The following is a 25,049-nucleotide window of genomic DNA, read 5'->3' on the forward strand; positions in this document are numbered from 1 at the left end:
ATACAAAATCTTATATCTGCTTTTTTTTTTCTGGGGGAATAATCCTCAGTGTTCATTAGAACCCCCAAGAAAAAAAATGATGCTTAAAAGCACACAGTTTTTAACATAAGATCAGATTCCCAGCCCTTCATTCAACATACATTTAAGTATCCTACTCATAATTTATGCCCCACACTATGCTAGCTCCTAAGGTACATACAGCACAGTGAGCAAGCTGAGTGCTCTGTGTGTGCCACTTACAGTTTAGTGGCATTCACACATTTTCTGCCACAAACTTTCCTGTAAATTCAAACAGCACTGTTAGAAATGTTTACATGAACCAAACAGCTCACATTTATTCATTCATAGGAATCTTGCTCAAAAAGCAAATAACACATTCAAAATACTAAAATTGTTCAGAACTATTTTTGAGACAGTGATACACCACTGGACTTTATAATTAAGGGAATATTTCCCATTGCACGACTTTTAAAATGGATGGGAATACTTTTTAAAAAACAAAATACGCAAATTGAGGCATTTGCTAAAAGACTTCTTGGTAGCCTTCTAAAAATGTATTTTTCCCCTGAAGGCTGTTTTGAACGGCACTGTCATTGTATGGAATTCCAGCTGATGTTTTCCAACACATGTGCAGGTTCTGAAACTTAGAGCCAAAGGAAACATCTAGCTGACAAATCAATTGTGCAAAGAGGCAGAGGGTCTTAACTAATAAGTGGGGGTGGGGTACTTCCAACAAATACCAGGGCAGTCCTTGCAGTGCAGTGCTACAGAACCAAAGATCTGATGTTAGGGAGTTCCAGGGAAGATTTCCAGTGAAGTAATATTTGAGCTCTGACCTAAAAGGTGTGCAGGATTTATCTGATCACTCACTGGAAGGGTGGAGTGAGGAGGTGGGGAGACAGTACTCGCAGAGGCAGAGAGACCCAAATGCCACAACTGAAAGATTTTAAGTACATATTTTCAGCTCCTTTCCAAAGTTTCTTTCTATTAAATTTTCACTTCTTTGATCAGAAATATTAATAAAGCCACATACTCAACTAGGGACAAAATATAGGGGTAGTAAATTTTTCTCTTCTAGGTATGCATAAATGTTAATTTTTTAACATTAAAATCTGAAGTGTTTTAACAGTGAGTAAGTTCACTATGTGCGTGCATTTATTTCTGTACTTTAATAAAATACAGGTATAGTAAATCATATAAGACCTAATAAGAATCATTTCTCCCAATAAGTAGAAAAAAGAAAACTATTACTCTTAATATTGAATAGCAGTAATGTAAATTTGTGATTAGACTTCCTATTTTCATTTCTTTCTGTGTGAACCTTTCCTTTTTGATGATGAGCATGTAATGCTCAAATTGGTGGGGGAGGGGAGCGACGAGGGACAAATACACAGTGACGGAAAATGATTTGACTTTGGGTGATGGGCACACAACACAATCAGCAGTTCAAATGCTGTAGAAATGTTTACCTGAAACCAATATACTCTTATTGATCAATGTCACCTCATTAAATTTAAGTTCTAAATAAATAAATATCTTGTTCCTCATAAAAAAAAATCATTTAATAAAAGAAAATAATAAGCATGTAATGCTCAAATTGACATTTGAAGATATATAGTAAGTGGTAGAGCCAGATTCAGTGACCATAAGTCCAACAATAAACCTCAGTATAATAAGGAATGTCTTCTAGTCTTGGTGACATGTCTCCAGCAGTTTTGTATACAGTTAGCACAGCAGTGGCCAGTGAGCATCCAGATGACACCCAAAGCATGCTATTCGGGGCCTGCTTGGTGATTTTCATCAATTAATTGGAAATGTTTGCTTTTTTTTAAATTTATTTATTTATTTTTTACAGAGACAGAGAGTGAGTCAGAGAGAGGGATAGACAGGGACAGACAGACAGGAATGAAGAGAGATGAGAAGCATCAATCATTAGTTCTTCATTGCGCATTGCAACTCCTTAGTTGTTCATTGATTGCTTTCTCATATGAGCCTTGACTGTGGGCCTTCAGCAGACCAAGTAACCCCTTGCTGGAGCCAGCGACCTTGGGTTCAAGCTGGTGGGCTTTTGCTCAAACCAGATGAGCCCGCGCTCAAGCTGGCGACCTCGGGGTCTCGAACCTGGGTCCTCTGCATCCCAGTCTGACTCTCTATCCACTGCACCACCGCCTGGTCAGGTAGAAATGTTTGCTTTTTATGCAGTGTTCTCTTTTCCTCTTTCCACTCTCAAAGTGTCTAAAAATATTTACATGTGCAGAGGCTGCCAAGTGGCAAAAATGGCACACTACTGAAATGATAGCACCTTTATGTGCTAAATTTAACCTGTTTCTCAAGCAGACATTCAGAATGATGTGAAAAGCTGTTTGGGGTAGCAGTAATGCTCATGGTTGTGGATTGTTTGAGATAGTAATGGAATTGAATTCTTGCTCTTTAGCCAAGTGTTCCCATGCCCTTCTTTGGGTGCTCATGCTTACCCAAAGGTTTTCAAAGTCTTTTTCATTATTTACCTGTTCCAGCAGCTGTTGATTCTGTACTTCACCATAACCCTGACTATTCTTATTACACTGTTCCCTCTTGACACTCTTCAGGCTAACATTAAATCAGGAAAGGGAAGGAACTCTTGATTCCAGTCATCTATAAGGCCTTCTCTAACAATCCACCGCCCTCATCTCCCGAATCATTAAGAACTGCATCACTTGATTCAGTGCACTTGGAATCTTCTCCAGTGACATTTATTTCTTCTCGGGGAGTCCTCTTCAGAAGGCCCCACAGCACTGTGTACTGTTTATGGTAGATGTCCAACACACTTCAGGTGAACTCAGTGCCCCTCAACCCCAGAAAATAATTCATTTAAAAAAAATTATTGGAACACCTTCCCTCTGTTGCACACAATTTGTTTTCTAGGTTTTTAAATTTTTCTATCCTTTTTATCATTTATTTCATACTCCAGATGCACTATATCTTGTTTAGAAAATAGCAGTTTAGTGTAATATCATTTATTGTTGTTTAAAATATCCGTGAATAATAATTAGTGCTGAAGGAAGTATAAGCAGACTCGGGCAGGGGCTCTCCGAGTAGAGCATACACTGGTACGGCCATTTTGGAAATCACTTTATCAATGCGAATCAAGAACCTTGAAAAAAGTAATTCCCAGTGATTATACCAGACATCGATCCTAAGGAAATAATCAGACCAATAGGGAAAAAGTTTAAGTATGTGTATTTATCATAGTATTATGATGTGTTGTAGCAGAATCTTAAAAGCAATTTAAATAGCTTAACAGGGAAATTGTTCAATAAAGTGTAGAACATTTATATAACAAGCACTAAAATGTTGAGGAAGAATATTTAATGGCATAGTATATTGTTTAGGATATAATAAGTTGTAAAAGCTATTTCCCAAGTTATATGTGTACTATGATCATAATCTGTTGTAAATGTAGGTACACAGATACACAAGTAAAGGGAAATGTAACAAAAATGTAAAATGATATTTCTGGACAGGAATTACTAGTGATTTTTATGATAGTCTTTATATATACTTCTTCATGTCTTTCAAATATTCTACAAGAGCATACATTAATATAATCAGAAAGAAATGCAGTTTTTTAAAAGAAAAAGAACTTCATGGAAACGATAAGTGTGCACTCATCATCCATCCGACTCATTGAGTAACTCTGACAGAGTTTCACACAGCCACGGACAGAAACAGTTGCTTAAAAGAGGAGCTACTGCTCTGGACTCGGTTTCCAGCATAGTTTTATATACTTCTAGTAGACGTTGAGCTCTCCAGGTCACGGGCCTGTTTCCTTACAGCCACGCTTTGTTTTCAGAGCTGTCCAAGTGCCGGATGCACACGGCGACCCACAGTGTTACACTTACATGCAGTTGATGCAGCATTGATTCCTTTCCTGAGAGTTCAGGAAACAAGACCTGAGTCATTAGGGATCTTTTTTTTTCCTTCATAGTATCATGTTGTCCTTTGCTTTCTTTTTTTTTTTTTTTAATAATTTTATTTTTTTAATGGGGAGACATCAATAAATCAGGATACATATATTCAAAGATAACAAGTCCAAGTTATCTTGTCGTTCAATTATGTTGCATACCCATCACCCAAAGTCAGATTGTCCTCTGTCACCTTCTATCTAGTTTTCTTTGTGCCCCTCCCTCTCCCCCTTTCCCTCTCCCTTTCCCCCCGTCCTTTGCTTTCGATATGGCACATCTCTCCTTTTATCATCTGCCCTTGGTGAGATTGCTGGACTATTTGTTGCCACAGCCCATTTAGCCTCAAATTTACATTGTCAGGCTCTCCGAGTTGTGCTTGTGTGTGCACAAGGCAGTTTTTATGAACTTGTCAAAGCTTTTAATACCATCTCAGATGCCTGCTGAGCAAAGTTCTCTGGACCAGGTTCATCCCATCTTGTTGCTCTGCTCTGAGATAGCCTAGCTAGTACCCTTTCAAGGTCAGTTTTACCCATCTGCCTCTGAGATTTTATAAAATCCGAAGACTGGTAGAGAAATATTAGTAGAGTGGCTTTTTTTCCCTAGTTCACGCTTAAACCCCAGGAGAGCTGCGTGATGCCTCTGAGCTGACCTCATATAACATGCTCTCCCTAAAATCAGCTTTCTCCTTCCCGTTCCAGGCCTACTCTCCATTTCTCCCCAACTCCTTACTGCTCCTGCGCTAGTGTCCACTGCAGTGCGGTGTCAGTAATCACAGGGCCTTACTGTCTTTCCTCTCTGTTGGTGAGCCTTTTCTGGCCCTTCTTAGACTGGAGCTTTGACTTAAATCTTTAATTTGTCCCTTTCTTCATGGAGTTCACTTTAACTCATCTTGGGTAATTGGTGCCCAACACCAGAAAGTCTTTTGTCCTAACCTAATCATGGACTTAATTATTATTTTCCAGAGGTAAATGCTGTACCAGATTAGATAACTACTCAGAGATGGAGCTCAGATTGAAATTCAAGTTGTCGCAACCGTGAGCCTGGGCGCCTATGAGACCTAGCTCTGGGAAGAGAAACGCTGTCATTTGAGAGCACCCACAGTATTCTCCGCTCTTCAGTTGTGGTTCTGAATAGTTTGGTTTTTTCGTAGTGTCTCTTTTTAGGGGAAGGTGAAGAGTATAACGGGGCACAGTTTTCCACTGTGGTTCCTACAACCCCTTTCCAATCTATTGTAACTGCTACAAAGTTGCTTTGGAGAACAGGGAAGTAAATACTAAAACCTGTTCCCTTGCGATTTTTGCTATTTGAACTTTTCTAGAGAACTCTAGAAGGATTTGATGAGCTAGAAGCAAAAATATGGTGAAACAGTGAATGTTGCCAAGTGGCCCCTAAGTAATTATTTGTCATCATAATTAAATATCTTCCAAATGTATATGTCAGTGTGTTGACAATAATTATGTTCTATTAAAAATATATATTTAGTATTGTTATATATGTATTTTAATGAAAATAACCTTATTTTTTAAGTTATTAGGAAAAATTGTGAGCTTTAAAAAAATACAGAAAAGTACAAAATATAAAATAGTATATAATTCATCTGAACTTCTAACACCTATATATAACCCCAATAAGATTTAGTAACCAGATTCTTCTTTTTAAAATGTATACACACCAAGTTTACCTACATAGTTTTATACATGTAAAATCATACCACACCTGTATTATGTGACCTGCCTTTTTCCCTCTGCTGTGTGTTTCCACATCAGGAAGTAGAAAGCTACATCACCTTGCTTATTGTCTTCAGTTATTTGGATGTGGCGTAATGTCTTTAATTCCCTTACTACAGACATTTAGGTTGGTTCTAATTTTGGCTAACACAGGCAGTTTGGTGTACATCATTGTGTTTATAGCTTGGACACTTTACCAGTTTTCATTTTCAGAAGTGGAATTTCTGGGTCAAATAGTAATGTATTTTATTTTTATTTATTTTTTAAACTGAATTTATTGGGGTGACACTGGTCAACAATTATACAGGTTTCAGGTGACCAGTTCTCCAGCATGTCTCTGTGTACCATATTGTGTGTTCACCCCCCAAGTCAAGTCTTTGTCCACCACCATTTATCACCCCCATACTCTCCTACGGCCTCTCCAACCCTGCAGTCACCACACTGTTGTCTGTGTCCATGGGGCATTCATATATATATATGCCATATATATATCATAAATATATATATATAGCTACGTAATTCAGTTTTCTTATAATTTCCAAGCTGCTATAAACATTTTTTTAAAAATTTACACATAAGCAACTCTTTTGCAACTTATGTTTCTCTTTCGCTGCTGCACTGACTTGTGGTTTCTCACACTGTGGTAAAATCTGAACTTTCCAAAGGAAATGGTGGTGGTTTCTAGGACAGTTGATTTAGCAACTGTAAACTGCTTTTTTTTTTCTTGAAGCTAGTGACAATGTCCAAAGTAGAAGAGAATGAGTTTCACTGTTAATGTACAATGAGAATTTCACACTTCACTTAGATTGCTAGAATTTGCTTTCTGAGATGGAGAGACGGCTCAGGTTTTTTTTTCTCCTGGAACTGTAAAACTTAGGGTGTGTATTGGAAGTACTGCATCTCATCCGAGAATCCCCCAGGTCTCGTCCTGCGGGCAGCAGCTCCACAGGGAGGTGTATCAGAGACGTTATCTCTGCCATCGCAGCCATTCAGGTGAAATGGCACAGGGTCTACGGAAGGCCCCTTTTCCTTCCCCCGTCACTCCCCATTGGGTCCTGTCTTCCCTAGCTTTCCGATACCACCTCGCCTATTACCTGACTTAGGAATCTATTTTACCTTTCCTCATCTCTCTAATACCAATCCTGTTTGACCTTGTGTCAAAATTACTTAGTTCTCCTAAGGACAATGTCTGTGGACATTTCATCTTTCTAACTTCTGTACCAACTAAATGTACTGACTACCTCCCTAAAGTCCTTTGCTTACCACAGGTGCCCAGTAAATGTTAAATGGCTCAAGGGTTGATAACTACATTGAAAAAACCTACAGTTCTCTTCCTGTGTCTTCCTCCTTTACTCTCACACAGAACACTTCACTTCTGACACTCTTGTTACCAAATGAGGGGCCCGGGGTTGTTCCAACACCAAGTAATTCTGCAGCACCAGCTGGGTGTCCTACAATTTAACTCCATTCTGATTACCTGCAGATAGCATCAGATCCCACAGTAAAGGATTCAGTTCCATGAGCCCCCCCCCCCACTTCAAGTACCAATCAAAAGTAGTAGGTCCCCAAGGTCGCTCACAACTTTTGTCCTACTTTTCCACAAATCAGAGCTTCTCATGACATCCTCCCCCTTGAATTTAATTATTTGCTAGAACAGCTCACAGAACGCTGAGTAATGTTTACATTTGCCAGGTGGTTAAAGGATGTGGTAAAGAATACAGATGAACAGCCTGATGAAGACATACATAGGGCGAGGTCTTGGTGGTCCCAAGTGCAGGAGCTTCTGTCCCTGTGGAACTAGGATAGGTTACTCTCCCAGTGCGTGTGTGTGCTCACATACCTGAACGTCTGGGAACGTCCCACTACTGAAATTTTATGGAGATTTTCTCATGTAGGCGTGATCAATTGCAAACTCCATTTCCAGCCCCCACCCCTTTTTAGAGAAAGGAGAGCATGGCTGAAAATCCCAAGCCTCTAATTATGGCTTGGACTTTGGGGGGACTAGCCCCATCCAGGACACATTCAGGAGCTCGTGCAGTGTTGCCCCATTCGAACAAAATGCTCTTTTGTGCTCTTATCACTTAGGAATTTACAAGAGTTTCAAGAGTCTTCAGGGACTGGAGACGAAAAGCAAATACATATTTGATATTAGAAATCAAATATCAATTAAAGAAGCAGATAAATTAAACAGAAAAAAGGGGAAATTATACCATGCAAAGACTAACATGGTTTAGCTATATTAATATTAAAAAAAAGAAATCAAATATCAGAATAACTTAATGTTACTTTTTCCAGTAACATTATTACTATTATTTATTATTAATATACTACTATTATTAACATACTACTATTATGCTATTATATAATACTACTATTAATATACTATATTATTTTTTGTTTGTTTGCTTATCTTTTTGTTTTTACTATACCATGGGGAGAAGATAGACCTTGGACTAATTATTATTTTATTAGAACAGGACCTCTAGGCATTTTTTTAATAGCTTGACAGTACCTTTGTTAATTTTTATCATGTTGCCAAGCTAATTATATTACTGTTTGTTTAACAGTACCTCAGCTATTAAATTTCTCATTTGATCTACTTATGTTGACTTATATTTTTCTCTGTGTTCAATATTTAGTTTTGTTTTGTTAATCCCATTTTCTCTGTTTTTCTGTGAATAATTGTGGCAAATAGAGGAACCCAGTTTGCACCCAAATCCGAATTCAGGCCACACATTGGTGTCTTCTAAATGGTAAAGTTGACATTGAGTAACTGATGTGTCAAGTACTTTAATTTGTTAGCTTTTATTTTCACGAAGTCATTCAAAGAGTTAAGTATTTGTCACCTGTCGTTGGGGCTTCAGGAAAACTTTCCCTCAAGAAAGTAATAAACTCTACCAGGTGGTGGCGCAGTAGATGGAGCATCGGACTGGGACTCGGAGGACCCAGGTTTGAACCCCCCAGGTCGCCAGCTTGAGCATGGGCTCACCAGCTTAAGTGCAGGGTTGCTAGCTTGAGTGTGGGATTGTAGACATGACTCCATGGTCGCTGGTTCGTGCCCAAAGGTCGCTGGATTGAAGCCCAAAGTTGCTGGCTTGAGCCCAAAGTCGCTTGCTTGAGCAAGGGGTCACTCACTCTGCTATAGCCCCCTCTCCCTCCCTCCTCCCCATCAAGGCACATACAAGAAAGCAATCAATGGACAACTAAGGTGCTTCAACAAAGAATTGATGCTTCTCGTCTCTCTCTCTTCCTGTCTGTCCATCCCTATCTGTCCCTCTCTCTGACTTTCTCTCTGTCTCTGTCTCTGTCAAAAGAAAAATAAGTATCACTCTAAATAAAAAACACCTAGCTTCAAGACAACAATGTAACTTGGTTACATTTTCTTAAACTTGACTGTAACCCTGTTGTATGCAGTAAAAAAAAGCTCCTGTAGAAAGAATCTATCAAGAAGCAGAAAGATCTCCAACCAGTAGATACATAAACAACAGAGAGGCACTTTGAGCCCATTCAAAGAGGCTTCTCAGGGGGAAGGAGCTTCAGCCAGTTCCCTCATCCAGAGAAAAAAGAAGTAACTGCCTTGTTAGAGCAGTGGCCCCACCAACCCACGTCTGTTTCTGTAAAAGCTAGGGCCCCTTCTACGGGACCACACTGCTATTGTCTTTGAGCCACCATATACATACTGTAAGAACAGATACTTTGAAGTACAACCTAATTAAATATTTCCAGAGCTACTTCAGTTAGTCTGCTGATTTATTCCTTCTTAAACCCGAAACAGAGTGATAGCCAAGAAAAGAGTGGAGTGAACCTCAAATAAGCTATGGTTCCTAATTCGGGATCATTACACAGTTCCAGTCTTGTCCCTTATCTCTTGACTTTAAAAAATATCTTTGTTCATATGCATCTTTAAAATAAGATTATAGTCTGTTAGGTGCATCATTTTTGACTATTTAATCCACGTATTTGGAGTGGAGAGGTGCTCCTGGTGTTCCAGTACCAGTCTCCTGGCACCATGCGCAGTGACAGTCCGCGTGGCATTACTAAGCTGTGCACTTCTTTTCTTGTGAGTCATTGTGTTTAATGAGAACTGAGGCTCTTTAGCCAGAGTAACTGTTATAGCTTACTATTTGCTTTACCATTTATAAATCTGGCACAATTCTAACTGGTACAACTCTGAATTACACATTTTCTCTAATGAAGTTTTAATCTAGTCCTATCTTCTGTGTCAACTAACAAGCCTTTAGATTACTCCTCTCTGCAATTCATGAGTATGTATCATAATGATACAAATTAAAGTTAGTATGATGATAATAATAAAAAAAAGGCAAAGCGTGCCCAAGGCAATGAAGTATTATCCCTAGAAAAATGAAATGTTCTGGAAAAGAGACAAGAGTTGTCCATGCTGCCCAGTCACCTCTTTGACTCATGTATTCTATGCTTTAGTTGTTGCTGTTTTAATAATTTGAAGACATTCCAGAGGGCACAATTTAAAAATATATATATATGTAAATCCTTCTCCATGGTGTTCATTCTTTATTACAACAAAATCCTGAGCATGCCAAGGTCAAGTGGAGAACAGCTTTAAAAGGAAAAGACACACCTTTTACCTTCTATGGGAGGGGGAGGCTTTTAAATTGATTCCATTGCTCTGACACATAAACTTTATGTTTAAAAACAAAATCTGGTTGGAAAAGAATAGTCCTCTGCGTGGGACTTTTCTTTTTTCCTCTGTGGGGAAAGTCGGCGAGCCCCCTTGTACTAACCACCACTGCCTGGAGGCCCCTGCCCAGAGCTCTGCGCAGATCGTGGAGGCTCTTTATATTCTGCTTTAATAACATACACTTTTATTACATTAGGTGAGAAATAGGGTTTCTATTTCGAGAAAATTAAGAGTAAACCAGAAATATTCACTGCACTGACTTTTACAAGGTCACATAAGTCTGTAGAGCAAACTGATGTGATGGTTAAAAGAGTACATTCTTGTGAATTAATAGCGCTACATATAAATCTGTAGAACATTGTCAGAGGGATGTACTTTAAAATTATATATATGAATATATCTATATGTGATGTATTTTCTTTTTATTTTGCGAGAGAGACAGACTGAGAGGGACAGATACAGACAAGACAGGAAGGGAGAGAGATGAGAAGCATCAATTTTTCGTTGCAGCTCCTTAGTTGTTCAGTGATTGCTTTCTCCTATGTGCCTTGACCTGGGGGCTACAATAGAACAAGTGACACCTTGCTCAAGCCAGAGACCTAGGACTTCAAACCAGCGACCTTTGAACTCAAGTCAGTAACCCCATGCCCAAGCCAGTGATCCTACGCTCAAGCTGGTGGCCTTGGGGTTCAAACCTGGGTCCTTTGTGTCCCAATCTCTATCCGCTGTGCCACCACCTGGTCAGGCTATGAAATGTACTTTAACACTAATTTACTGTAAAATAATAGTAGCTAACCCTTATATTGCACTTTCTCTGTATGAGACTTTTTCTCGATTTTATTTATTGATTTTAGCGGAGAGAGAGAGAGACAAAGGTGGGTGGGGAGTGGGAAGCATCAACTCATAGTAGCTTCTCTCCCGTGGCCTTGACCAGGCAAGCCCAGGGTTTTGAACCGGCGACGTGAACGTTCCAGCTCGATGCTTTATCCACTGCTCTACCACAGGTCAGACGAGACACTTTCTAAGTGTTTTACACATACAGATCCACAATTGCAAAATCCAAAAATGCTCTGAAAACCAAAAGTATTTTTCATAAATTTGCCTGAACTCATTTAATGCTACAAATGACCTGAATTTACTTGAGGCTATTTATCGTTTTTATTTATCCTGTTTAATTTGAATATTCATTATTACCTGCAGAAATATTCATGGGCTTGATTGTGAAGTGCTGCCCTGGCCTTGACAGTTCTGCGTTTTTCCTAGTTTCGGGGTGTACCATTTCACCTTTCTAAAATTAAAAATACATGTATATTCTGAATTTTAAAATAACGTTTAACCAGGAAATACTCAGCTACAGGGTTTGGGACCTATGTTGACTCTTTTCCTCCTCTGAATAGTGCTGTAGGATAGGTACTGTTCTTTTCTCTGTGTTGGAAGTGAGGAAACTGGCTACTGGCTGAGGAAAAGCGGTGAAGTACCAGGACCAAGGTCACACAGCCAGGAGGCGTGGGGCTGGGATGCGAGCCCAGGTGTCTGGCTCTGAAGTCTGTTCTCTGAACCGTTGTGCTCTCCCGCCTCTGTTTATAAAATGACTGACTTGGGATGTTGATGGAAGTTAGGAATTAAACCCGAGTTTTCTGTGCTGCATTCCTGTACTTGCTTTGCTAAGTCATTAAATTCTAGAATTTTGAATTGGGAGACAATGCAAGTGTAATACTACATGGATTTTTATATTACCTGCTCTCAGCGTCTGACGTAACCAATAGTCGACATATCTTTAGTTTCCAAAAAGTTCCACTTTAATCACATATCACATCACTAGATCCTCATCTGCTTCCCTGTTTTTTGGATTTAAATTTAAACTTTATATATTTGTATCTTTTCTTGTGCTTTTTTAGTGAGAGAGAAAGAAAGGGAGAGAGATGAGCATCAACTCAACTTGTAGTTGCAGCACTTTAGTTGTTCATTGATTGCTTCTCATCTGCACCGTGAAGGCGCAAGGCGGGGCTGTCCTCCACACAGCCATTACCCCTTGCTCACGTCAATGACCCCACACTCAAGCTGGTGAGCCTGCGCTCAAGCCAGCGACCTCAGGGTTTCCAACCTGAGTCCTCAATGTCCCAGGTCGATGCTCTATCCACTTTGCCACCACCGGTTGGGCTTTCATTAAACTTTTGTAGGATAACACTAGAATGTGTGCTTACAGCCCACTTGTTTAATAAACTATTGAGAGAGTAAGGCAAATGAAAATTCTTTTTCTGGATGATGATTCCAAATTACTGCTTCAGAACCTATGCTGGCTTCTGTGATAAATCTTTCAAGAAGAAAGTCTTATTGTGGACAATGTTTGTCCATTTTCTCACTTTTGTTATGCTTCATCTTATGATAACTTATGTTTATTGTCTGTATTTACACATTATGAAATTCACATGATCTAGTGAGCTTAAATATGAATATTGCAGTTGTGTGCAATAATATTGGTAGTTTCAGATTTATTAAAGGATAAAGCTAATCAATTTTTAAATTTTTTCCTATAAGTTCTCAGATTTTATTTCAGAAAAGATAATGATCTTACAGGTTTAAGACACAAATATCTATTACACTGGGGAACAAAATATTTGTTGCATCCACAAAAACACTTGTTCTTACCTAATTCGAGTGTGCTGATCTCAAATCTGACGTTAGTTTTTCTCTGTAAGCTACAATTTTTTTGCAATTTAAGATTTTAGGTTTTCATCTTATTGTAAAATTTTCAACATTTAGTTTAACATCATGAAGTAGAATGTCTTCTTGTCCATCATCTTTGTGAAAATATAATAATTTATATAATGCAATAAATACACTAATACACTAAAAGATATGATTGCATCAGAATTGGTCTACAATTTTGAAATAGAACATATTAAAACACTTATTTTAATCATAAAATTTGCGCAAAACTTATTTAACTTCTATTCAGGCAAAAATTTGCATTTGTAGCTCTTGCGTTTGTGTACTTGTTGAGGACAATCTCATTTGATGCTCTAGCAGTAGTCTGCTCATCACTAACAGCTCCAAGATTTTCGGGAAACTTATCAAGGTGACTGTTCAGAAAGTGAATCTTAACACTCATGTTACATCCAATGTTGCAGAAAGCCAACAGCATCCTTTGAACCAGAAGTTCATAGTTTTCTGCTTTTTTGTTGCCAAGGAAGTTCTTTGTAACTGCCACAAAAGACTGCTGTGCTGCTTTCTCCTCCTTATTCATCTTCCTGGCAAATTCTTCGTCACGCAAGAGGGTTCGAATTTGAGGTCCATCGAATATATCTGCTTTCATCTTCTCAAAAGACAAAGCAGGAAAAGCAGAAAAAAATGTTGAAAGCATTCACTTTCTCTATTCAAAGCCTGAACAAACTGATTCATTAAGCCAAGTGTGATGTGAAGTGGAGGAAAAATGATCCTGTCTTGCCTGACTAGGCGGTGGCGCAGTGGATAGAGCGTCGGACTGGGATGTGGAGGACCCCGGTTCCAGACCCTGAGGTCGCCAGCTTGAGCGTGGGCTCATCTGGTTTGGCAAAGCTCACAGCTTGGACCCAAGGTTGCTGGCTCAAGCAAGGGGTTACTCAGTCTTCTGTAGCCCCACAGTCAAGGCACATCTGAGAAAGCAATCAATGAACACTAAGGTGTTGCAACAAAAAACTAATGATTGATGCTTCTCATCTCTCTTCGTTCCTGTCTGTCTGTCCCTGTCTATCCCTCTCTGACTCTCTTTCTGTCTCTGAAAAAAAAAATGATCCTGTGTCAATTAACTACAGGTTCATTTACAATATGTTGCATCCCTATTTCCAGAGTTTCATGTTTCGGCCACTCCTTCTGTGTCCAGTGTTTCTCCCGAGCTTGGCTGTCCCACAAACACAGAAAGCAAAGATACTTCGTGAAACCTCTCTGTTGTCCTAGCAGGAAATTTACCATTTTAAATCCACACAAATGATCCAGTTATTCTCCTCATACTTCAGAAAGTTGAGGACAATATTTATGTCATTCTTACAAAGTCATTCAATTCAGGTTGGCTAAACTGCTGAGGAGTTAATGACTGCTTGGCATCAGAAGAAGACCCTTCATATTCTACAACCATTTCCTCATGCATCTTATCAAACTACAATTGATAACCATGTTCACTTTCTTCGTCCTTAGAACAAATTAAACCATTGAAAACAGGAACCGGGAGTGCCTCAGAGTGTGGGATAAGTCGTATTGCTGAAGGAATATTAGCATATGCGATCATATGCTGTTTTTTCTTGCCGATGCCCTTTTATGGATCAGACAGAAATAACAGTCACTGCTGTGGTCCTTAGGTTCATGCCAAACCATGGGAATACCAAAAGGCATTCCTTTGCGTTTTCCTTTTTCAAGTCACAAAGCATTTCCTCACAATTATGACACACAATATGAGAAGCCCAATTCTTGTCTTGATTGCCAAGGGGAACTTGAAAATAGGCAATATATGCACGTGTCACAAATGATGAAATATTGCGCCTTTGACATTGAAGTGTGTAACAGCCACATATATAACAGAAGGTGTCAGGACTATTCTTACATTTATGCCTACTCAAAGAAGCCATGATTCAATCTTAAAACAAAATAAGAGGGTGTTTTTATCAGATAATAATTTTTTACATTTAAAAACAACTACAATTATGTAAAAATGATTGTAAAACATTAACTGACTTGTGGTTATGTTCAATCTAAGAGTCGTTGCCCTTGAACTCCAATTTAAAAACCATTCATGGGCCCTGGCCGGTTGGCTCAGCGGTAGAGCGTCGGCCTAGCGTGCGGAGGACCCGGGTTCGATTCCTGGCCAGGGCACATAGGAGAAGCGCCCATTTGCTTCTCCACCCCTCCGCCGCGCTTGCCTCTCTGTCTCTCTCTTCCCCTCCCGCAGCCAAGGCTCCATTGGAGCAAAGATGGCCCGGGTGCTGGGGATGGCTCTGTGGCCTCTGCCTCAGGCGCTAGAGTGGCTCTGGTCGCAACATGGCGACGCCCAGAATGGGCAGAGCATCGCCTCCTGGTGGGCAGAGCGTTGCCCCTGGTGGGCATACCGGGTGGATCCCGGTCGGGCGCATGCGGGAGTCTGTCTGACTGTCTCTCCCTGTTTCCAGCTTCAGAAAAATGAAAAAAAAAAAACAAAAAATAAAAAAAAATAAAAACCAATTCATGCCATTAACTGTAACAAAATGAAATTAAAATTGCATAAAAACTAGAGCATGCACCAAAAAATAGATTTCAGATTTGGAATCAGTGATGCAGAAATATATAGAAACAGTTCTAAAACCTCATGCAACAGAAAATGAAAAAAAATTGTTCCCCAGTGTTATATTTGTAATCTTCATATTCTCTCCTGTCCTTTGCCTCACACAGAATATCCCATATACAGGAATGTTGAATTTATAGTAAGGAGAGGGAGTACTATACTTTTAATATAATAAACATGTTTTTATTGAATTTTAAGTGTTTTATCAGTCTTCAAAGCAGCATCTATACTTTTGTTTTGAAAAAGGAGAGCTGTGGGGGTGGAGAGCACCGGGAAAATTTTTTCTTTGGTTATTTTAAGAAGAGTCACTAGTTTGCATCATGATATTTGTACTGAGTCGAAAAAAATATTACACACGTGTTTCAGCTTCACTGAAGTGATCAAAATAAACGTCGGCTGAAGTCAATGTTCTGTACACTCAGAACGCAAAGAACCGAATCTTGATTTTCAGTGGGGAAGAAAATATATGAGTTACTTTTTTATGGGATTAAATCTTTGTTTCCTTTTATTAGGAAATTTGAAATTATTAACCTTCGCTCTGAATCAGCTTACTAGAGTGGATACCTCTGCTTGCTTAGTTAGTGCACATTCCTCCTCGGGTGTGTTCCCAGCCCTTTTCACTGTTAATCTCTGGGTTAAGTGGAAAGAGTTCCAGGAATCTCCCTTTCAGTTATCCCTTTTGAAACCTTGTTTTTAATAGAATTTTTCTTTCTTGGCTTGCATGACACTTTATCTTTCTTTTCCTTTCTTTTTGCCGTTTGCAAAGACTCTTGGGAGGATTTGACAGATTTGGTGGAGCAAATGCGTGATGATACAGAAGGTGCGTGCCACACCAACATCTTTCAGCTGTTTTTTCTTTCTTTCTTTTTAAAAAAAATTTCTAACCACCTTTTGATTGTTTTTCATAAGAGGGAATGTCAGCTTTAGGTTTGATTTTTTTATTTTAGTAACTAGAACAGTAAGCATATGTGCCAGGTTTTTCATATAGGGTTAGGGTTTTCGGTCTTGCATTTAAAATCTTTATTTACCCTTGTGGTTTCAAGTAAAGTGGCATTTATCTATGTATAATACTGTTCCCTTAGAATATTTGCTGAATCGCCTGACCTGTGGTGGCGCAGTGGATAAAGCGTCGACCTGGAAATGCTGAGGTCGCCGGTTCAAAACCCTGGGCTTGCCCGGTCAAGGCACATATGGGAGTTGATGCTTCCTACCCCCCCCTTCTCTCTCTCCTCTCACTCTCTCCCCCCCCCCGTTCTAAAATGAATAAATTAAAAAAAAATTTTTTTTAAAAAGAATATTTGCTGAATGAATATTGCTCAAACAGGACTTTATTTCAGGATTATATCAAGTTTTTCCATGGCTGTTTATTCATTTGTGTGTTAGGAAGATGTAAAGTTTTTTGTCATTTATAAAAACAGAGAAAGAGGCAGTCCCCAGGTTATGAATGAGGTAGGTTCTGTAGGTTTGAAAATGTTTCAGTATGTATATGCCCAGAAAGGTGAAAATAAGTACCCTTGATGATGTTAAGACAAATATCTAAGTTGCATTTAATAGATAAATGTACTCTTTCCAGCTTATATACAAATTTAAATGAAGAACAAACATACAGACCTGTCTTGTTCGTAACCCCAGGCACTGCCATTTATATTTTATATATATAGTTCTGTGAATCCCACAGTAATCAAACAAAGGTATCCCAGCAATCTACAGTACTGGTCTGGATTGTGGCTCTGATTTGCAGATCTCCATGACATTTCATGCTTTCAGCTTGGTCATCATTCCTTTTGAGGTGGAATTGCTTTGAAAAGTCTCACATAATGTATAAAAGTTTCCCAAAGCAATTATTGTTTTTTCTGTAATGGGCACCTAATTTAAGGGAGCTCAAGATGATTCACACATTTTAAAATAAAAATAGAGAAATTGGAGTGTGGCTCCACTTTACTATATCATTTTACATTCTCCCCCTTTGCCTGGGCAATTGAAGGTCGACAGCCTCAGTGCACACACTCTCTCTCTCTCTCTCTCTCTCTCTCCCCCCCCTCCCCCCAGACTGGCCTGTTCACTGACTGCGTGAGCTGCCCTCAGCCTCCTCTCCTGACTTGTTGCTGTGGCGGCCCACCGAGAGCATTTACTCCCATCTCCCTTCCCCCACCCACCTGCACCGCCCTCAGTATAGACCAGAGCTCCTGGTGGCGCTCCCTGGCCGCTTGGGTCCACACCCAGATCCTACAAAACATGGGGCCTAAGGCTTTTTACTTGTTCTCTAATTCATGTGTGTTTATCATCCTACTTACAGAGTAAAATCCTTGAGAGCAGAGATTGCCTTAAACTTCCTGATGTTCAAATCAGACAGTTTTCTATGTCCAGTGCTGCCCAATAGTTTCTTTACCACTTTGAGTGAATAAGTTATCCTGAGTTTCAGCTCATTTCCTGTAGTGAAGCTGTCTTTTTTATTACACCTTTGATTCCACTTTTAATATAACTAGTTATATATAATTTGGTGAAAAAAATCAGTACTACTTGTAGATGGACAGTTCACAGACACAAAAAGAGGAGGGTATAGATTTATTCATTCAGTGAGTAATGTTTACTAGTGTGTTAGCTACTATTTTTATTGTTTCCCAGGCACTAGATAGGTTTAAGGTTTTGATTTCTTTAAAGTAGATATGAGAGAAAAATTCTACATAAAAGCCAGCAAATCCGTGCCCTTCTCAAGGAATTCTTCCTGTGACTCAACCCTGGTAAAATTCTGGTTTTCTTAATACAAAGGACTGCTGCAAGAATCAAGCCTACTGTGAGCCAGCCTTTTTGTTTGTTTTTTTTGTTTTTGCTGGAATTTTTGTAAATGGTTATTAAAGGCAAAATCAAAGGGGCAATAAGATGAGCTGTTACAGTAGAGCACATAAAAATCTGGAAGATATTAATTGTATCAATGCTTTGATGATCTTATTCAATTACCAGTCAAGTAGTATATGGTAATATTGGCCAAGAACCAGTTTACAGAAGTCTTTCTGGAATGTAGTCTTTAAAAAAACATCAGAATAGAGGAAGGGAAATGGCTTTACTTGTTAACTTTTGAGTCATTTCATCCTTGTCTTTTTTTTATATCATTTTCTACTTCTTTTGTCTCATTTCAGTTATGTGAAATGCTATAATTTTACTGTATTACATAACTTTTGAGTTTTTGTCAATGAATACTTATAGCAATAATATACATAAATATGAATTATGGAGAATTACCCACACAAACCACACACAGCAGCTCAGGGTCTGGGAGGATCCTGGTTTCAAACTGTGGGAAAGCTGATTATGTGTCAGCCCAGATCTTTACAGGGGAACTTACCGCATTGCTGAGCTCTTTCAATTCCATTTCTTATCTGTTCTGTGGATGTGTCGTGACAGTTGGCTTTTTCATAAAGTATTAACACTGGCTTCTAGACTCCTGAAAAAATGCTTTTTAAAATAACAAACTTTTAGAAGTGGCAAATTTGAATAGTTAGAATTTGTTTGCTTTTTAATTTTGGCAAGATTGAAGGTTTTTCTGGTGAACTGATTTCTTACAGTGATGACTGGTTTTACATTCAGTGTGTCTTTGGCTTCCGTCTAGTAGAACATGACATGTCTTCTTAGAGTGATCAATTAGCTCATATCTCCTTTCATTATATGCTATTAATTTGTGTCTACAAGTCTTGAACCTCACTAGAAAATTCTGAAGATTAAATGAAAGGATAAAAAGCACATAATTCATATTTTTAGCTTTGCTATAAACATTGAATTCCTTTCTATACTTATTATAAGCCTTGAAAACAGATTCTGTGAACTTGCAGTTGCCCAGATTACTACCCATCTCTGTGAGCATTGAAATGGTTGGGACAGTACTTGAATTAGGGAAATATTATAGCCATGTGAATGAAATATTACCTGATCAAGATTATTTACAGGTTTTTTGAATTGTTTTCTTTTGGGTTAAGATTTAGTGTCCACCAACTTGAAGAATGGAAGGAACATACTTAAGAGACTTTCTTGGCATCTAGCACTGTGTCATGTAGTCATTCAGTAAAGGTTTATTTTAAATTAACTAAAATTGTAATATTTATGGAGGGCCATAGTACTCTTAGTAGGTGACTTTTTGTGGTTGTTCTTAGTATGTCCCAAACATTTCTTTTTAAAAGAAACAAACATATATATTGTTCTTTTTTAATTTTATTTAAATTTTTTTAAGATTTTATTTTTTCATTTTAGAGAGGAAAGAGAGAGAAGGAGGGAGGAGCAGGAAACATCAACTCCCATATGTGCCTTGACCAGGCAAGCCCAGGGTTGTGAACCAGTGATCTCAGCATTTCAGGTCCCAAGCATTTCTGAATACTTAACATATGTGAACTTGTTTAATATTCAAAATCCTGTTATCAAAAAAAAAAGGGCCCTATTATCATTTTATAGATGAGAAAAGTGAGCCTACAGAGTGAGAAACTTTCCCAGTGGAATACTACTCAGCTATAAAAAGGAATAAGCTGTTGATACACAGAACAACCTGAATGGATCACTAAAGAATTATGCTGAGTGAAAAAAAAACTACTATATTTCCCCATGTGTAAGACACATCATTTTTCAAAAATTTTGGGGTCTAAAAACTGGGTGCGTCTTATACAATGGTTGTAGGGTTTTTTACTTGCATTTCCCACTTGAGGAGTTGTATGAATTTTATGATGAATAAAACTTGAGTACAATAACTTTATGTAATCCTTTTTTTTTTTCAAATTTCAGGCCTCAAAATTAAGATGTGTCTTATACATGGGGAAATATGGTAATTTAAAGAGTTTCATAAGACCCTGGCCAGTTGGTTCAGTGGTAGAGCATTGGCCCGGTGTGTGGAAGTCCCAGGTTTGATTCCCAGTCAGGGCACACAGAAGAAGCAACCATCTGCTTCTCCACCCCTTCCCCCCACTCTCTCTCTCTTCCCCTCCTGCAGCCATGGCTCAAATAGTTCAAGCAAAGTTGGCCCCAGGTGCAGAGGATGGCTGCATGGCTTTACCTTAAGCACTAAAATAGCTTGGTTGCCAAGCAATGGAGCAGACCAGACAGGCAGACCATCACCTAGTTGGGGGCTTGCTAGGTGGATCTTGGTCAGGGCACATGCAGGAATCTGTCTCTACCTCCCTGCCTCTCAATGGGGAAAAAAACTATATAATATATGATTCCATTTATATAATATTCTTGAAATAACAAAACTATAGAAATGGAGACTAATTGTTGCCAAGGGTTAGAGGGTAGGGGGCTGGAGGGAAGTGGGCTTAGCTATAAAAGGGTAATATGAGAGATCCTTATGTTGACGGATATATTCTGTGTCTTGACAGTAACTTAATGTCGGTATTCTGGTTATGATAAGGTACTCTAGTTTTGCAAGATGTTACCTTTGGGAGAAGTAGGTTAAGGGTACATGATTTCTCTGTATTAGTTCTTAAATCTACCTGTGAATCTACAATTATCTCAGAATAAAAAGCAGATCCCCCAAAAAAGAGAGAGACAGAGAGAGAGAAAAGAATCGTTACAGAATCACATTGCTTGGGAAGAGTTCAAGTTGAGTTAAAACACCAACAGACTCACTCCAGAGCTTAATGCTCTTAACCATCACATGAAAGTTTTTCAAATTTTTTTGACTCAAGATCCACTGTAAAAGCATATTTCCATTGCATCTTAGTACATACATCACTTATGTGTATATATCTAGAACAAAAGTTCCGTGAAACAATACATAACTTCACTATGAGGAACATACTAAATCAATTCTATACTGCAGTAAGGAGTCTAACCTTTAGTTCAGGACACTCCAGTATCCTGTACTGCCTCTCTGGTATGGATCCATTTCAGCCCTAGCAGCTAAGATGTAAGTCATTCCTGAAATGACTGCTTGGCTTCTGTTCCCATCCTATAACTGTTGGACCCTTTAAAGGCGGGGCCACTAACCCTGTGTCCACCTATTTCCCTTTAAAATATCTCTTCTGGTGAACGCATCTTTTCTAATAATTGCTGCTGTTATCCTTATGCTAGTGATTATGCAACCCCAAACTTTAATTTGTATTTGCAACAATGTGATGTAAATTATGCAGAGAATGCTTTTACATAAATATCCTTTTCTGTATCCAAAACCAAGCTGATTTTACTCCTTATCTCCAAAAACACTTACTTGTTTTTTTGTCTTTTCATTTCTATTTCTAGTCTCCCAGGGCAAAGACCTGGGGTTATTCTTAACTTCTCTTTTCTTAGCAGATACAGTTCTTCATGGAAGGCTATTTTGACCCTCTTCCCCCAAATCCACTTTGCATAATCCTCTCAGACTCATCATCCCCATACAAGCTTTTAATCATACTGCTCACCTGCTCAGAATCTACGAGGTCCCCCTTGCCTCTTTCACGAATGTACAAGTCCAGTTTTAGAGACCCGTGTCACCTGCCTGCCTCCGGCCTCCCTGTGTGTTCCAGTTCTCCCAGGAAGGACTCCCATTCCACTCCGTTTCCGTCCCCTCCCTTGACAGGCCCATCCCTGTCTTTTGGAATACTTGCTTCCATTTTGCCTGTGTTTTCACATTTCGGGTCTGTCTCGAGTTCTACAATATGCTAAAATTTTTCATACTTCATTTATGTTACTTTTGGTGCCTCATTTGGAGCACAAGTATATGATACTCCAGGAATTTAAGATAGAGATAATTCCTGGTTTTTGTGGGGGTCTGGTGTTTACCCTACTTAAAGCTAAAAAAAAAAAAGAAAAAGAGAAAGGAAGGGAGGGAGGGAGGTGGGAGGGAGGGTGGAAAGGAAGGAAAGGGAAGGGAAAGGAAGGAAGGGAAAGGAAAAGGAAAAGAAAAAGGAAAGAAATTCTCCTCTTACTGTTTCTTGGACACTGGCAAAAGACCCAAGACTCCTAGGTCAGAGACCAAGGATGTTCCTCGTGACATTGCAAGCAGCCTGAGCATCTGCATGTGTGTCATCGTGACATTGCAAGCAGCCTGAGCATCCGCATGTGTGTCAGCTCCTCTTGCACCAGAGTCCCACCGGGGGACACTATGGCGCAGCGAGAAGCTCCACCAGTGGTGGGTAGCTTGTGTTGCATCTGAGGAGCGCTGTTTGGGGGATCCATTGCTTTATAGGAAGCGGTAGGAAAGCCTCATCTCTCATGATTATTAGCCACATAAACAACCCTGAGAAACGGCCTGGGTGAAAGAGTGGTCAGGACCTGGAGTGCTGATACAGCCCAGTAAGCCCAGGTGGTAGCACAGGAGGTCCAGGGAAGATGGTCTCTCCCAACATTTTACAGGTGAGATATGGAGAAAGGGTATTTTATGGCAAGGTCTTTTTAGTAATTTTCTTCATTATGAAGGACTCATATGGACTTCATAATTGGACTCATTTTATGTTCAATTTTATAACCTAAGAACTATTACAGCAAAGGTTCAAAATAGATTTATTTAGAAATAACTGGTCTTCAGTCATTCTGAACATAGAAAAGGCTTTCTTTTCCATACCTTTCTGCTAGTTTGTCATTTTAAATCTCTTATTAATGCTCTCAGGTATCATTGGAAATCTCTGTGACAACTATTTTGGCTCTCATATAAAAGTTTTGATCTATTAAATAACCAGGGAATTCTGAATATTAACTACTATTTTATTACATATGAATTATCCCCACTTTGCCAAGAATAGGGTGCAAAGTAACATACTTAACTGATTAAATATACCCTACTTTTCCTTCAATTATTCATGAAACATTTCAGGATTTCTCTGTATGAACATTAGTCACTGCAGTATCAAGAGATAAAATGGGGTCTTGGTCAGATGATTGGTTTACAAAACAGTGTGACTCATTGTCACTCTTAGCTATGACTTTGGGTTCACTTCTGTCATCACTTAACTAAATGAATCACATGATTCTAAAGTTTATTAAAATGTTTTCATGTGGAAATGAGCAGTCTTAAAGAGATTTAATGAAGACTCACACATTCTTGAAAGAATTTTGATTTGAAAATCAATCAGTATACTTCATTATTTTAGCTACAGTCATTCCACAATAACTTTTTAGTCCACTGCCCCTGCTGTGTTCTCACCAAGATGATTTGCACCACCATGCATCTAATCGCCAGAACTAGAAATGGGAAGGTTCCTCTTCCTTCTTTCTCCTTAACTCATGTCCAAGGGGTCATCAGGTTGGTTGGTTTGTTTTTCAGTTGCAATCCCTTTAATTCTTTTTTCGGGTATTTTATTTTTTCCTTTTTATTAAATTTACTGGGATGACATTGGTTAATAAAATCACATAAGTTTCATGTGTACAATTCTATAATATATCATCTGTGTAGTGCAGGGGTCCCCAAACTTTTTACACAGGGGGCCAGTTCACTGTCCCTCAGACCGTTGGAGGGCCGGACTATAAAAAAACTATGAACAAATCCCTATGCTCACTGCACATATCTTATTTTAAAGTAAAAAAAACAAAACGGGGACAAATACAATATTTAAAATAAAGAACAAGTAAATTTAAATCAACAAACTGACCGGTATTTCAATGGGAACTATGGGCCTCTCCCTGACCACTAATGAAAGAGGTGCCCCTTCCGGAAGTGCGGCGAGGGTGGATAAATGGCCCCGGCCCCAGCTGTAGTTTGGGGACCCCTGGTGTAGTGTATTGTGTTCACCACAATCCTGACTGGACTCCCTCTTCTCCACTCAGTGCCTGCTGCTCTCTCCGGTCCCATTCCTTATCATTTCTCCTCAGCTGCTGCAGTAGATCCTTACTTGTTCCTCGGCCTTGAGTTCTTGTACCCTTCTAATTCACCTTCCACAAGGCTACTAGAATGGCTTCTCTAACATTCAAATCTGTGACATCACACCTCACATTAAAATCTTTACTGACTTTACAGTAAAAACCCACACTCCTTAAACTGGGCTCTTAGCAATCTCTCTGACCCATTTCTCATCTCACAACATGTACATGCATTGTAAACCTCTGGCATTTTGTGTTTTTTATTTAGTATGCCATGTTCTTCCATACTTCTGTGCCTGTACCCAAGCTGTTCCTTCACAGCTCTGCTCCTGCCACTTCCTTGCCTGACTAGTTATTTCTGTCCTTTAAGAATGAATTCAAAAGTCTCATCCTCTTAGTGAAATAATGGCACCTAGTGATTTCTATATATTAATTTTTACTCTGCTACCTTTATGAATTACTATATTGTAGAGATTTTAGTTTATTTTGTCTGATTTTTGGGGTGAAAAGTCAGATTGCATGAGAAGAGTAATATTTGATCCACTCTTACTATTTTATATAAGACTATTTATATGTCTCCAGTTTATCTTTAACTGCATTGGTCTGCCACACTCAGTCCAGTGTTAACAGCCATGTTAATGGATCTTTTTTTTTTTTCATTGATTTGAGAGAGAGGTGGAGAA

The 25,049-nt window shown here is 38.9% G+C and overlaps 1 protein-coding gene across 14 annotated transcripts in view; it reads left to right on the top strand.

Moving 5' to 3' along the window:
• RUFY3 (RUN and FYVE domain containing 3) overlaps nucleotides 1-25,049 on the top strand; it is a 94,725-nt gene that overhangs the window by 20,427 nt on the left and 49,249 nt on the right. For 2 of the 14 annotated variants that reach the window (XM_066386124.1, XM_066386132.1), the window contains exon 2: nucleotides 16,385-16,438. The exons of the other annotated variants lie outside the window; for them this stretch is intronic. In XM_066386124.1, the coding sequence (XP_066242221.1) occupies nucleotides 16,385-16,438 (54 nt within the window). The remainder of the gene's footprint in view (nucleotides 1-16,384; nucleotides 16,439-25,049) is intronic. 14 annotated transcript variants of the gene reach the window in all.

Source organism: Saccopteryx leptura, chromosome 5, assembly GCF_036850995.1.
Source record: "Saccopteryx leptura isolate mSacLep1 chromosome 5, mSacLep1_pri_phased_curated, whole genome shotgun sequence".
Classification (NCBI taxonomy): domain Eukaryota; kingdom Metazoa; phylum Chordata; class Mammalia; order Chiroptera; family Emballonuridae; genus Saccopteryx; species Saccopteryx leptura.